Source organism: Cebus imitator, unplaced genomic scaffold, assembly GCF_001604975.1.
Source record: "Cebus imitator isolate Cc_AM_T3 unplaced genomic scaffold, Cebus_imitator-1.0 Scaffold172, whole genome shotgun sequence".
In the NCBI taxonomy this organism is placed as follows: Eukaryota; Metazoa; Chordata; class Mammalia; order Primates; family Cebidae; genus Cebus; species Cebus imitator.
In genome coordinates this window covers 2,392,600-2,407,285 of record NW_016107487.1, presented here as the reverse complement: position 1 = coordinate 2,407,285, position 14,686 = coordinate 2,392,600, and the positions used below count along the sequence as shown (strand labels likewise).

Sequence of the window (14,686 nt, the reverse complement as noted above, 5' to 3'; positions counted from 1 at the left end):
CCATGTTGACCAGGATGGTCTCGATCTCTTGACCTCGTGATCCACCCGCCTCGGCCTCCCACAGTGCTGGGATTACAGGCTTGAGCCACCGCGCCCGGCCTAATGTTTAATTTCTTAAATCTGGAATTGGTTTCAAAGATGTTTATTATTCACTATACATCTCTGTATGCTGAAATATTTCAAAGATACATAATAAAAATAATAAAGAAATGAACCATGGGAGAGGAGAAGGAAAGCATATTATATACTAAAAAGCTTAGAAGACTGATCAGAACCAAATTTTTAAATTTCACCAATTTCATAAAAATGATCACTAAAATGCCATTAATCAACTTGGAGGGGGGCAATAATTATCCAGCACTCATTAAAACCAAGCCCCATTATTTTTAGATGTTCTTATAAAAATAGCACAGGTTCAGCATCCCAAATCCAAAAATTTGAAATCCAAAATGTTCCAAAATCCGAAAACTTTTTGAGCACCAATCAACAACATGACATTCTAAGGAAACAGTCATTGGAGCACTTTAGATTTTCAGATTAGAGATGTTGACTCATTCAGTATAATGCAAATATGCAAAAATAAAAAATAAAAAAATCTGAAATCCAAAACATTTCTGGTCCCCAGCATTTCAGAAAAAAGATACTCAACATGAACTTTTTTAAAGTGGTAGTCTAGGAAAACAGAATCAATTATATTTTTTCACATTTCACTGAAAAATGTCTTGAAATAATCATTTTTGAAAGTTAATTAACAACATTTTAGTCAATGTTTTAAAGAAATAAGACATTTCATATCTGTGGGCACTGGCCACTATGGGCCATATGACTATGTTCCATATGACTGTGGAAAAGAATCCCCATTCTTTTCCACAGTCCACATTCTGGCCCATCGGCTCCCTTTAACACCTCCCACAGGCTCTGAAATAAAATCACATGTACTTATTGTACTTGATTGTAAACTTCAGCTCTCAATCTGTTCCCTGACCTAGCATGGCCCTTTACAGTTGGGTAGGAGTGTCCTACTATAGAGCTGAGCACGGTAGCTCACACCTGTTATCCTAGCACTTTGGAAAGCCAAGGCAGGGAGATTCCTGAGGTCGGGAGTTCCGAAACCAGCCTGCTGGCCAGGCTGGCTGGTCTCAGGTGATTTGCCAGGTGTAGGGGCCCACGCCTGTAATCCCAGCTACTGGGGAGGCTGAGGCATGGGAATCACTTAAGCCCAGGAGGTCAAGGTTGCAGTGAGCCAAGATGGCACCACTGCACTCCAGCCTGGGCAACAGAGCGAGTGTCTCAAGAAAAACAACAAAAAGAGTGTCCTACTATGAAGCATTAAATGAGGAAGCCCAGACTATAACGTACAAGCAGTACTTGATAGGTATTAATATTTACTCCCTAGTGGTGAAGTGGGGCTATGAGGAGCGCTTTAACGTCATACATATAGGTAGTGGCTAAAAGGAACTAAATGTTAGTAAAATATAAACATCCCAAAACTTAGATACTACATTTAAAGGAAATTTTCAAAATGTACACAGACTCAAAGAAGCACACATGAAATTCTAAAGTGCTAGCATACACATTTTCAAATTTTTAGATGCAATAATATTATAAAATATCTTATATAAGCTGGATGTTTGCACCAGACTTTAAAAATTGTTTGTTTTGATTAATATATTCAACTAAAGCAATGATTTATTTTGTGGACGATAAAGACAAAAAAAAGAAAAACTATTCAAACAAGCTTATAATGTCTGTCCAATGTTCAAGAGTTCTTTATTGCCAGCCGACACTTTTTGTTAAAAAATAAAGCAAAATTTAAAACCACTGCAGGGTTTGTGTATTTCCATGATTACCTGGGGGACTGTGCTCTGTAAGTCATTTGTAGGCCCAGCCAAAGAGATTAACTCTTTCATTGTTATTTTCAACAAATCCATTTTGCCTTTCTTTGGTTCAGATGCCAACAGTGCCTATGGAAAATGCAAAAATTACAGCGTTCTTAGTTTTCATACACTTTTTTTGCTGCTTCCCTGGATCAATCTCAAAATGCAAAATCCCCTTAATAAAAACGTGGTTATCAAAGAAAGTTAATTAAGCCATGTGGCCCTCGGCAAGTGGTTTAACATCACAGTTTAACTTACAGATTCTTTATCTCTAAATTTGGGTGAAGGTGAAATCATGTCATCTCTAAGGTCATTTCTAGTTTGTTCATTAAATTTTACAATTCTAAAAGGCTAAAAAAAAAATGACTCTTATTGACAACTCCTTAAGAGCCCTAAGTAGATGGCAGTTCTCAGATACAGTAAACAAATCAGTTTTAGTAACAAATTCATCCAACAAGAAAATTCTCTTTACTTAAAAAACAAAAAAATCTCTGGATTAAATTTCTTGTAAGAATGTTAAGGCTCCCTGAAGATTAAGCAGTTAATTCTTCAGAAAAGAATCATTACTTGGAGGAGTACTCAAATCAAAGCATTTGAAACTCCATGGAACCAAAAGAAATACTACAGCCGGGCACGGTGGCTCAAGCCTGTAATCCCAGCACTTTGGGAGGCCAAGGCGGGTGGATCACGAGGTCAAGAGATCGAGAACATCCTGGTCAACATGGTGAAACCCTGTCTCTACTAAAAATACAAAACATTAGCTGGGCATGGTGGCGCGTGCCTGTAATCCCAGCTACTCAGGAGGCTGAGGCAGAAGAACTGCCTGAACCCAGGAGGCGAAGGTTGCGGTGAGCCGAGATCGTGCCATTGCACTCCGGCCTGGGTAACAAGAGCGAAACTCCGTCTCAAAAAAAAAAAAAAAAAAGAAATACTACAAACACCAAAGAGGCCCTATATTTGAATTTTTCAGTAGCTTCTTATTTACTTTATATCTAACACTTTGCAAATATCCAATAAACACAAAAATAGGGTATTAAACCACTTGAGAAAACAAAAAGGAATGAGGTACTAATATATATTACAACATGGATGAACTCTGGAAACATTATGCTAAGTGAAAGAAGCCAGACACGAAAGATCACATATTGTATGATTCCATATATTTGAAATGTGCAGAATGGGCAAATCTACAGAGCTGGAAGGTAGATTAGTGCTTGCCTAGGGCAGAGTGGCAGGGGCAGAGAGAAATGGGAAGTGACTGCTAATGAGTATGAGAGGTTTCATGGGTTGAAGCTCTAACACAAAATAATGGCTGTACAGCTCTGTGAATATACTAAAAACCACTGAATTGTACACTTTAAAGGGGTGTTAAAGCTGTTTAAAAAAATCAATTTATTCACATTCTCAGACTCCCTTCCTCCATATCTACTTTTCATGTTTATAGCTACAGGCTCCCAAGAGTGAAGGTTTCAAGGTAGTCAGCTTCTTCTGAAGCATTTGAAATCTACAGAAGAGGAAAATAAAGACATACAAAAAAATAGTTTGGTTTAGAAGAAATTTCTCATAGTTTATTTATGCTCAGATAACATATTTTTTAAATGACTTCAAAAAAACTTCATGTCTATATTGAACATAATTTTTAATAAGTCTACACAAAAGGTAAACTCATAAACTATGTAGACAGTTCTTTTCCACACGCAACACTACACAGATTTCCACCAAAACAGAAATATAACTTTATTAGTAAGTCACACTAAGAGAAATAAAGACTCTCTCTAAGCAGGTATTTCTTTAAATTTAGACTTCGTTCAATTAAAATAAAGTGAAAAGCTACATGCAATTACTGAAATGTCTTCAGGGAACCCTGGTTTTTTTCTCCCAAACAGCTGGGTAAAGTTATGGCATTCTTGCCAAGGCTAGGGTAAGAAAGTGCACCTTCTAATTACTCACTACAACCAGTACTTAGTACAAGCTGGGCACCAGAGCTGAAAAAAGCACACTGCATAAATATGCAGTGAGACCTTGATGTTGTCTTAACATCTGATCACAGACAGACAAATGACATGTAAAAACCCAAGGTCAGAGTGAATTATGGGAAGGAGAATGCGCTACACTGATCTAGAATGGGTCAGATCAGATAAAAGTTGATTTATGAAGGTCACCAAAATCTGTAGAGCAGAACAACTTCAATGATCTTGTCACCAAAAAATCCTAAAGAGACTTTAGGAATTTAAGGGAGGAGTAAGAAAGAGAAGGAAAAAAATGTAGGGGCATGAAAAAAACCAGAGACTTCATTCCATTTATTTTCAGTGCTTTTATATACCACTGCATTACTGGATTTAATCTTACTATATTAAACAAAGGCCTTTCAGGATGGGGTCTGATTTAGTATTATGAAGACACTGGTTTTTATTCTTTGGGTTCATGAAGGTAATAGTCTTAATTTCTAAATAAAATATTTTCCCAGTGGGCGTGGTGGCTCACGCCTATAATCTCAGCACTTTTGAGATGCCAAGGTGGGCAGATCACGAAGTCAAGAGGTTGAGACCATCCTGACCAACACAGTGAAACCCTGTTTCCACTACAAATTCAAAAAAATAGCTGGGCCTGGTGGCATGTACCTGCAGTCTCAGCTACTCGGGAGGCTGAGGCAGGAGAATTGCTTGAACCCAGGAGGAGGAAGTTACAGTGAGCCAAGATCGTGCCATTGCACTCCAGCCTGGGACACAGTGATACTACGTCTCAAAAAAAAAATTTTTTTCCCCCTATCAACAGCCATATCTAAATGTGCTGATATGGAGCAATCTTTAAGGTATACTATTAAGTGAAATCAAAGACCGAACAATATATATAGTATGTTTTCATATATGTTGAAAAGGAAAACGGACTCGCACACACATATTCTCATATGAAGAGAGGGTCGGGAGTCAGGCTGCCTGGGCTCAAGTCTTAACTCAGTTCTTACTGTCTCTGTGGCCTTTGGCAAGTCACTTAACTTGCCTAAACCCCAGTTTCTTCATCTGGAAAACATGGATGATGATAGGGTACAGGAAAGGAGTTAATGAGGTTATGTATGTGAAATAATCACTAATAAATGTTAGCTACTATTATGATTATGATTATTGTATGGATGGATGTTTTATAGAAGAATTGAAAAGAAAATGTTAACACTGGTTGCCTACAGAGAGTATTGAAGGTCTTGAGATGAAAGGAAGACTTTTTTTTTTTTTTTTTTTTTAAATAAAGTGGGGTGGTGGGGCAACATGTGCATTTCCTGGAAGTGAGCAATGAATGTACCATGGTGATGTCTGCCTGCTTAATACACAGACAGAAATCTATACCACCCTCTGTTTATACTACAAGATTGACCTTTTAGAGGGTTTGTTCCAAGAACAGATCTTGTCACAGGAACATACCGTCCCCACATTAAAACAAAGCCACAAATGCTATGTTGCTGAAAAGACAGAAATGTCCTTTATGTAATATACTCACATGTCAAACAGGTTAGGATATACTAAGATCAAAAGACAAATATAAACAAACAGCTAGGGTCCCACAGATAAGTACCTGTATATAGAAAGGAATTCCAGCACTGCGCCTTGTAGCACAGAGTTTAGATGAAGGATCACTGCATTTAATTTCCTCTAAAACACTCCATAGCCACTGCTCCGGCAGCTTTTGCAGATCCACATTTGGGCACCTAAAAGGCATATATAATCAAACATTTGGAATTAGGTATCAAAGTTAAAACTATAAACTACTGATGTACATTTACATTGTTAGGAAATATTCTTATGTTCTTATATTCTTATATTGAAAAGTAGGGGTGAAACTAAAAAATGTCTCACTTATACTTTTCTCCTACTTTCCTCTTTATTATGGGTCTTAAGATCTAAAAATTTCATTTCATTTCTTGCAACTGCAGTGTTTAAAGCATGTGTCTTGTGTGCAAAATAAATTTTAATACGTAGGTTTGGAACCACGCTCAAAATGTTCTGAGAAAGGTTGATCATGCTCTCACAGATATTTCATACACTACAACTCAAGACTTACAACAAAGAAGAATATAACTTTATGGTTTACTATAATTTATGTTCCATGTTTATAGGCGTTACATATATTCAAAAGAACAAATTTTAAACTGTGCTTTAGTAATCATTGTAATCTCTCTCAAAATGAGGCCTACCACAAATAAAATTTTCGACTAGACCCTCTGGGAGAATTAAAGCAATTTACCTCGGATGAGGCATAAAAAGTTTTGAGGCTATTTCAACATTACATCAATGAGCTTCTGGATTATTACATTAAGTGTTATCTTGGAGTGCTCAAGAACATTTAATTTTTAGAAAATTTTTAAATGTATGCCCTACTAGACTATATAACATTGCCCAAGAAATGCCAAATTCAGTGGTAGGTGGACACAATTATCTTAGGAAGATAGTATCTGGTATTAACAGAAATTAATATATGAAAAGGAACAGATAAAGTCTAAAGGAAAAACACCCTTTTTTAAGTTGATGAAGAAATGCTGCAGAAAGATAACCGATTTCCAATTTATAGTGAGAATTACATCTCTTAAGAACACATTTGAGATTTTTTTTCTTTATTCTAGTTTGGTGCAAAATAGGTAACTTCAGTTACTGACTAAACATTCTAAATGGCAACTCAGATTCAGCTATATGTTTCACATAGAACAAAATATATAAATGCTACTAGGCATTTTTAAAAGTTTGACATGGACCTAAAAAATATTATTTCAGCCATAAATGTTATAATTACATCTCCCTATTCCTAGCAGGCTCTGTGATTCTAAAGGTTTTAGCATGTCTTAAAATCCATCACCTCACCCCTGCCTCTTCAACACTTCTGTCCTCAGCCACCAGAACCAGCTATCACAACTCTCAACCACTAGATTAAAAGAAATTCAGAAACCTAACAACCAAATGCAGTGTGTGAACCTTGCTTAGAACTTGATTTAAACAAATGAAATGTTAAACAGATACTATAGAGTACTGTTTTCTTTTCTTTTTTTTTTTTTCCTCACTTTACTCTTCTATAAAATGAAGGTTATTGAGAGGATTGAGTCTGTTCTTCTGTCTAATAAATTGTTAATGGTCATTTTCTACAATCATCTGTTATTACGAGAAAAGCAAGTATTAAAAGAGTTTCAATTGAACAGAGAGGGATGCAACAGATGAGTTTCCATTTTGACAGGACATCTCCCTACACATACAATGCAATTTAATATTAATAATATGAAAAATAGGGCCGGGCGCGGTAGCTCAAGCCTGTAATCCCAGCACTTTGGGAGGCCGAGGCGGGTGGATCACGAGGTCAAGAGATCGAGACCATCCTGGTCAACATGGTGAAACCCCGTCTCTACTAAAAATACAAAAAATCAGCTGGGCATGGTGGCGCATGCCTGTAATCCCAGCTACTCAGGAGGCTGAGGCAGGAGAATTGCCTGAACCCAGGAGGCGGAGGTTGCGGTGAGCCGAGATCGCGCCATTGCACTCCAGCCTGGGTAGCAAGAGCGAAACTCCGTCTCAAAAAAAAAAAGTAATAATAATAATAATAATATGAAAAATATACAAATATAAACCCCAAAACCAGCTGAGTTCAAAAACAAGATAATCATCTGGGTAAAAATGAAAAGAAATACAAAGTAGTGGGTGTGCTGATACCAGAGACCCACAGGGTTACAGATTTAGAAGCAGTAGTGGCAGCCAAAGAATTTCAGCAGCCTCATCTCTCTTGAAAAGAAGATGAAAAAGGTCTACTGCCAGAGCTGCCTGAGGCTGTAGCAGTAGGAAAAGCCATGGGCACAGGGGGCCTCTTAATCAGGCTGACTACTAACTCAGTGACTAGATCTATGATATCCCCAATTTCACTGTGGGGTGGGAGACCCAAAATGCCACTACGTAATCTAGTTCCTCTGATAGAAAGAGCCTAGAAAGAGATCAAGAAAGAAAACAAAAGGCTCCCATCATAGCCAGCAGGCCAAAATTCAAAATTTAGAAGTAAATTTTATATTAAGAAAGACAATAAAAAAAATCAGTAATTATAACATAGATTCACTCCACATAAACTAATTTTATGGAACAGTCTGATAAAGACCTTAAATTACTATGTTTAGGATACTGAAGCAATAAATAAAGGATAACTTCTATTTAAGGAGAGTAACTGGGCATGGTGGCTCATGTCTGTAGTCTCAGCAAGTCAAGAGGCTGAGGCAGGAGGATCACTTGAGCCCAGGAATCCAAGGCTACAGTGAGTTATGATGGCACCACTGGACTCCAGCATGGGTGACACAGACCCTGTCCCTTAAAAAATAAATAAAGAGCAAGAAATCATGAAAAACAAGCCATGCTGTAAGAACAGGCTTGTATAAAAATACAAAAGATCAGAAATATCGCAAATGAAAGTATACTTTCAGCCAAGCGTGGTGGCTCACGCCTGTAATCCCAGCCCTTTGAGAGGACAGGCAGGCAGATCACTTGAGCCCAGGAGTTTGAGACCAGCCTGGGCAACATGGTGAAACCCTGTCTCTACAAAAAAAATAAAATAAAATTAGCTGGGCATGGTGGCACTTGCCTGTAATCCCAGCTACCTGGGAGGCTGAGGTGGGAGGACTACTTGAGCCCAAGAGGCAGAGGTTGCAGTGAGCCAAGATCATGCCAAGGCACTCAAGCCTGGGTGACAGAGTGAGACCCTGTCTCAAAATAAATAAATAGACAGACAGATAGGCAGATAGATAGATAGATAGATAGATAGATAGATAGATAGATAGATAGAGATAAGATGAACTCTAAAGAATTCATGACTTAGAAGATACAGTTTTCTGGGAAATTTACCCAAAACAGAATGAAAAAAACATAAAATATATATGTGTGTGTTTATACATATGATAATTCCACATCTAGACATAGCATAGCAAAACTGTGATTAATAAAAAAACTTAAAAGCCATAAGTGATTAAAGAAAATAGGAGATTTACAAAGGAATATATGTTATACCAAAGACAAGTTTCTCACTGGCAATAACAAAAGCACTAAAGGAAAATAACTGTCCACCAGAATTGTATACCCCATAAAAGTACGTTCAAAAGCATAGGTAAGAAAAAGACAGTCTGAGATATAGAAAGAGTAAGTCTGCCTCCCAGAGACTCTCGCCAAAAGAAATTCTAAAGGATGCACTTCAACAAAGTATAAACCCACAGTAGTTTCAATGGGGTGTCTACTAGACATACCAAATTTAACATGCCCCAAACTAAACTCCTGATCTTCCTCCAAAAACCTACTCTACCCACAGTCTTGCTGATCCTAATAAAAGAATAACATATCGATCTCTTCAGGGGCTCAAGCCAAAAACTTCGTAGTTATCCTCTCTCTCTCAAATAGCAAATCTTATCTGTCAACAGACCTTGTCTGCTGTATCTTCACATTATGTCCAGATTCAGATTACATTTTACTATCTCTGCCACTTTCCAAGTCATCACTATGTCTTTCCTGTAGTATAGCAATATTGTAACCCTGTAATCGGTCCTTCTGTTTTCACTATTACAGTCTATTATCAACACAGCAGTAAGAGTTATCCTTTTAAAAGACCAGATCGTGTCACTCCTCTGTTCACAAACATTCTAATGGCTCCCCATTTTACTCAGAGTAAAAGCCAGTGTCTTCACACAATGTCTTAAGCTGTCTAGTCCTCATAACTTCTCTGATCTCATCTATAACTCTTTCCCATGCTCACACTACTCTAGTCATAAATGGTTAAACTGATGTACCCTAAATACCTACCCTAAGCCCATACCTCTCAGGACTTTTGTACCTAACATTCTCTCTGCTGTGAATGCTCTTCCTCCAGGTATTCCCACTGTGATTGTACAACTGCTAATTTTAGTATTCACTATCCCTTCTAGTACATGCAATATTTCACACTAATGTTTAAAAATTGGGTAAAATAAGGGGGTAGATGAGAGAGACGCTAAATAATTTGTTCAAGGTTACATGGTAACTAAATTTGCTCAAGGTTACATAGCAACTAAGTGGCAGAGAGAGAATTAAAACGTATACTGACACCAAAGACCTTGCCTCATAAAAAGACATTATTTCAATGTGCCTGCCCTAAACGCTCAGGTCTGGCTCATGACGAAGATACTATCAACTCTCTATTGTTTGTTTTAGTGGATTTCACTATTTCATTTCTAAAGGATTCTATGAAGTACCTAGTAGTTGCTTTGCACTATATTACCCCTTAAAACAGAACTGTAAAATAAAAATTCCGAAGGACACATAATTAACAAAATGTTTTCACATGGTTTTGGAATGTATTACCAGATAATATTATTTTTAAGACATTATCTTCCTCAATCATGTTTTATTCAGGTTACTTTTCAGATTGATTTCAATCCCTGAACATCTGTCATTAGGGTGGGGGGGTTAAAGTATTAATAGCTCTAAATGAACTGGATGGCATGAACGGAGAGCTAACTAGTAAATTAAAATCTCTATGGAAAAGCCACTCAGTGGATAACCTGTCTGTGACTGACTTGAAGTGAATTGTGTCTCATTTGTTTTTGAGGTACTCCAACTCCCTTGAGGAACTGGGGAAGTTTATTACTATTAATAAACTGTTTCCTTATATTAACTAAATGATTCATGGTAGCCTAAAGAAATTACTTCACCTGCAAACACAAAGCAATTAATTTCACATTTAAACATGAAGTACATTTAAAGCTAATATATTGAAGCAAAATTCCCAGAAAAGTATCAAGACTCAAAGTGCCAGGAAGATAATTATGCATAACTTCAACTGAGTAAGGGTAAGCCTCTGCCAATATCTATATTTACCAAACAATAATTTACTTTTCAAGCACAAGAAGGAAGAAAATCCTTTCCCTTTCCCATAAACACAGACTTTTACTTTGTTAGGTTTAAGAACAAAGTGGCAGCTTCGAAAGATACTTTCTGGGAACAGAAACTTTATGTCCATTTATTTTAAACATTCATGAAGTTCCTCATTTTCTCATCCAGTCTCCTCCCCGCTTCTATGCAACTCTACCACACACACATGTGTATGTTATTTGTTCATAATCTTAAAGCGACCTACTAGGGTCCACAAATATTAATGTTTGTACAATTTCCAAGATACCTTCTATTTTTATATCCATGTGTTTAGAGACTGTCAGAAAACAAAAAGATTCCCAGAGAGCACAAAATCCAAACTCCTCATCCTGGCTCACAAAGCCCTATGTATTTGGACAATCTCATTAAACCTTCATCTTACACCATTCTGTTCTTCTTTTTTTTTTTTTTTTTTTTTGAGATGGAGTCTTGCTCTGACGCCAGGCTGGAGTGATCTCAGCTCACTGCAACCTCCGCATCCTGTGTTCAAGTGATTCCCCTGCCTTAGCCTCCTGAGTAACTGGGACTACAGGCACGCTGCACTATACCTGGCTAGTTTTTTGTGTTTTAGTAGAGATGGGGTTTCACCATGTTGGCCAGGATGGTCTCGATCTCCTGACCTCATGATCCACCCGCTTTGGCCTCCCAAAGCGCTAGGATTATAGGCATGAGCCACCACACCCGGTCCATTCTGTTCTTTAATACACCATGGACTTTGGCACTAGCGGTTCTCATTGCTTGGAAAGCTCTTCTATAGAAAGCTGCTGCTTCTTGCCATTCAGGCCTTGGCTGAAATATTACTTTAGTCTAGTAAGAAAAAATCTTCCTTATCACCAAACTTTATCACATAAAATACATATTGCTAGCAGATCATTATTTTCCACATCTCCATGTATCAAGGACACATTCCTTCTTGTTTACTTCTCTATTCCCAGCACCTATAACAGGGCCTGGCACCCTACAGGGAGCTCAATAAATATTTGTTGAATAAATTAATAACATATAATTTACTAACTCCATTGAGTATAGTATTCTAACAAACCAGGTTGACAAAGAAAGAGGATGTAACAACTAGAAAAGAAAGTATAATCAAAAATGTTTTCCAGTGAGAAGAACTGTTAGTGCCAGCAGCTGATTCCGCTGCTTAGCTTCCTATAACAAGTACAAACACATTCAGCAAATCTCCACCTATCAGGGTGACAGTATTCATACAGGAATATTTCCTACTGAAATCCTCAAACAGACTATCAAAATCAGCTCTATTAACCTGTTTGCTACCCCAAGAGATCATTTTTCTCTTCAAGATCCAAGAACAAAACCAAGTACAGGGTTCAAAAGCAAGTATAGTTCAGGTTCATGAAAAGTGCTATTTAACCTATGTACACTTGTGAACATGAAGTAGAAACTACGTTTCATATAAGCAATGTCTCTGAGTGTTAACAACAGTTATAAAATTTAATTCAAACTGGTAACTTTTTCCTTTCTTTCTTAAGGCTCTTTAGGAGATCTCCTCCAGGCCCATAGCTTCAACTATTTCCTCTGCCTGGCTGACTTTCAAATACATACCTCCAACTGGAGTGACCAACTGTCCCTATTTGCCTGGGACTAAGGGATTTCCCAGAATGCCGGACATTCACTGCTAAAATACTGGGGGAGTCCCAGGTCATGCTATCTACAGCCTAGGCCCCTCTGCCAATCTCCTGACCAGTATTTCCAACTGTCTGCTATTTGCTAGGCAGCCACCCCACACTACCTGAAACTCAGCATGTCTAAAGCATTAGCTTCCCTCCCTCCCATCATGCCCTTCTTGTCTTGCTTTCCTTCATTATTGGCATTAATTATTCTTCTCATCTACTAGGACAGACAATTCAGTGAGTGGATCTTTTTCTTGGTCTTTAACGTTTATCTTGTAAATTATTTGACTTGCTTGTCTAATCCCAAAGATTAAAATGCTAGGTTGAAAGTTCCTCTAACAATAAGGTCCATGGTTTACCAATATTGTTATCCTACATATAACGCCTACCTATCACAATTCCTTACAGAAAGCAATAATCAATAAACTTTTGTTGAACTGCTAATCTCTGAAACACTATGAAATTCCAGAAAAACATTTAGATTCTAGTGCTGTCTCAATCACTAACTACATGTGTGGCTATAGATTAATCACTTGATTTCTCAGTGCTTAAGCATGAAAATAAAATTATAAAAATGCTTTGAAAGTTCAATGAAAATTCCCTGTGTTATAAATAGAGAAGGAAATGACTCTAAACTATATAAATACCCAAAGTTCCTGATGAGAATGTCCCCAAAATGCCTCATCATGGTCTCATACAATCCTTAGTCCCTTGTTCAAGTCCTCACATCCCTCTCTTAGTTCCACAGAGTTGAATGTTTCCTATTTAGACTCTAGTAATTACGTCTAGGTTAACAGTAACTCTGGTCTACCATATCATATTCTCAATGGTCAAAGAGAGCTCAATCAAACACAGCATCTGGCACACAGTAGACGTTTAAGAAATCTTTTGTTGAATAATTAAATAAGGAGCAACTAATGCTGGTGCCAGCTGGCACACATTAGTTATGCCTGCAGGTAGGCATCAAATTGACAAACCAAGTATAGAAAGGGAGGAGGTGGAACTGCAAGTCTTCTCAATGGTGAGGTCACTGAGCCTATAAAAAACAGAATACAGTTCTGACTATTCAATGAACCTTCTGTGTGCTCTCCAGCAAGGAGCGATTTCTTTATAAGGAAGTGATTTCAAAACTCCAGGGTTGCTGGTGTTTATGATAATGAGGGAATTGAAAGGTAAAAATGAAACCATGCAAGCTTCCTAAGAACAATACAGCAAACCCTAGTTGTTTGTTTTGGTTCTTCATCACACAATCCAGGGGCTAGCAAGGATATAAAAAGAAAGATTCTGGGGTGAAACAGTCCTTGGTTCTTTCAGCCAACTTCATGTAGTCACCAACCACAGCCATGGGGAATTCCAAAGTCCTGCTTTTGTTAGTGAATACCTTTCCACTAAATAAGCAGACATCCTCTTTGTCTGAAGGCTTTTCTGTTTTATTTGACTATCTTGTCAAATTGATACAAAATATACAGTGTCTTTAGCCTCTGTCTACATTGTAAAATTGCAACTTTCTTAAAAGGGGTTCAAGGTTCACCATAAACAATTCAATAACACAAAATGTTATTAATCTACAAAATATAGCCAGATGCAGTGGGTCATGCTTGTAATCCCAACACTTTGGGAGGCCCACGTAGAAGGATCTCTTGATCCCAGGGGTTGGAGACCAGCCTGGGCAACATGGCACAAGCCCATCTCTTAAAAAAAAAAAAAAAAAAATTAGGTGGGCATGGTGGTGCACAACTGTAATCCCAACTACTTAGGAAGCTGACGTGAGAGGACTGCTTGAGCCCAGGAGGTTGAGGCTGCAATGAGCCAATATCACACCACTGTGCTCCAGCCTAGGCAAAAGAGCAAGACCCTATCTAAAATATTTAAACATACATATACACACATACACATACACACACACACATGCACACACACACACACACACACACACACATACATATACAACAACAAAAACAGTTTACCAGTTCTCAAGGAAGCTTACTAAAGATGTATCCAGTTTCCCTCAGTCTTTCATATCTGAAATCCTGACATTCCCAATCAGAAACTAGAAAGCAGCACTGTATGGAAAGTAGAAATTCTTAGAGGGAGGGAGGGAGGGAAGAAAGAATGTAGGGAGGGAGCAAGGGAAGGAAGGAGGGAGGAAAGGAGGGAGAGAGGGAGGGAGGGAGGGAGTCAAGGAAGGAAGGAAGGAAGGAAGGAAGGAAGGAAGGAAGGAAGGAAAGAAGGAAGGAAGGACGGACTGACACAAAAAAGAGGTAGGGAG

At 37.9% G+C, this 14,686-nt stretch overlaps 1 protein-coding gene across 3 annotated transcripts in view; it reads right to left on the bottom strand.

Moving 5' to 3' along the window:
• Positions 1-14,686, bottom strand: part of THADA (THADA armadillo repeat containing) — a 365,800-nt gene that overhangs the window by 284,711 nt on the left and 66,403 nt on the right. For all 3 annotated transcript variants that reach the window (XM_017544862.2, XM_017544859.2, XM_017544860.2), the window contains exons 24-25: positions 5,445-5,577; positions 1,851-1,964 (exon numbers count right to left, since the gene is read on the bottom strand). In XM_017544862.2, coding sequence (XP_017400351.1) covers positions 1,851-1,964; positions 5,445-5,577 — 247 coding nt within the window. The remainder of the gene's footprint in view (positions 1-1,850; positions 1,965-5,444; positions 5,578-14,686) is intronic.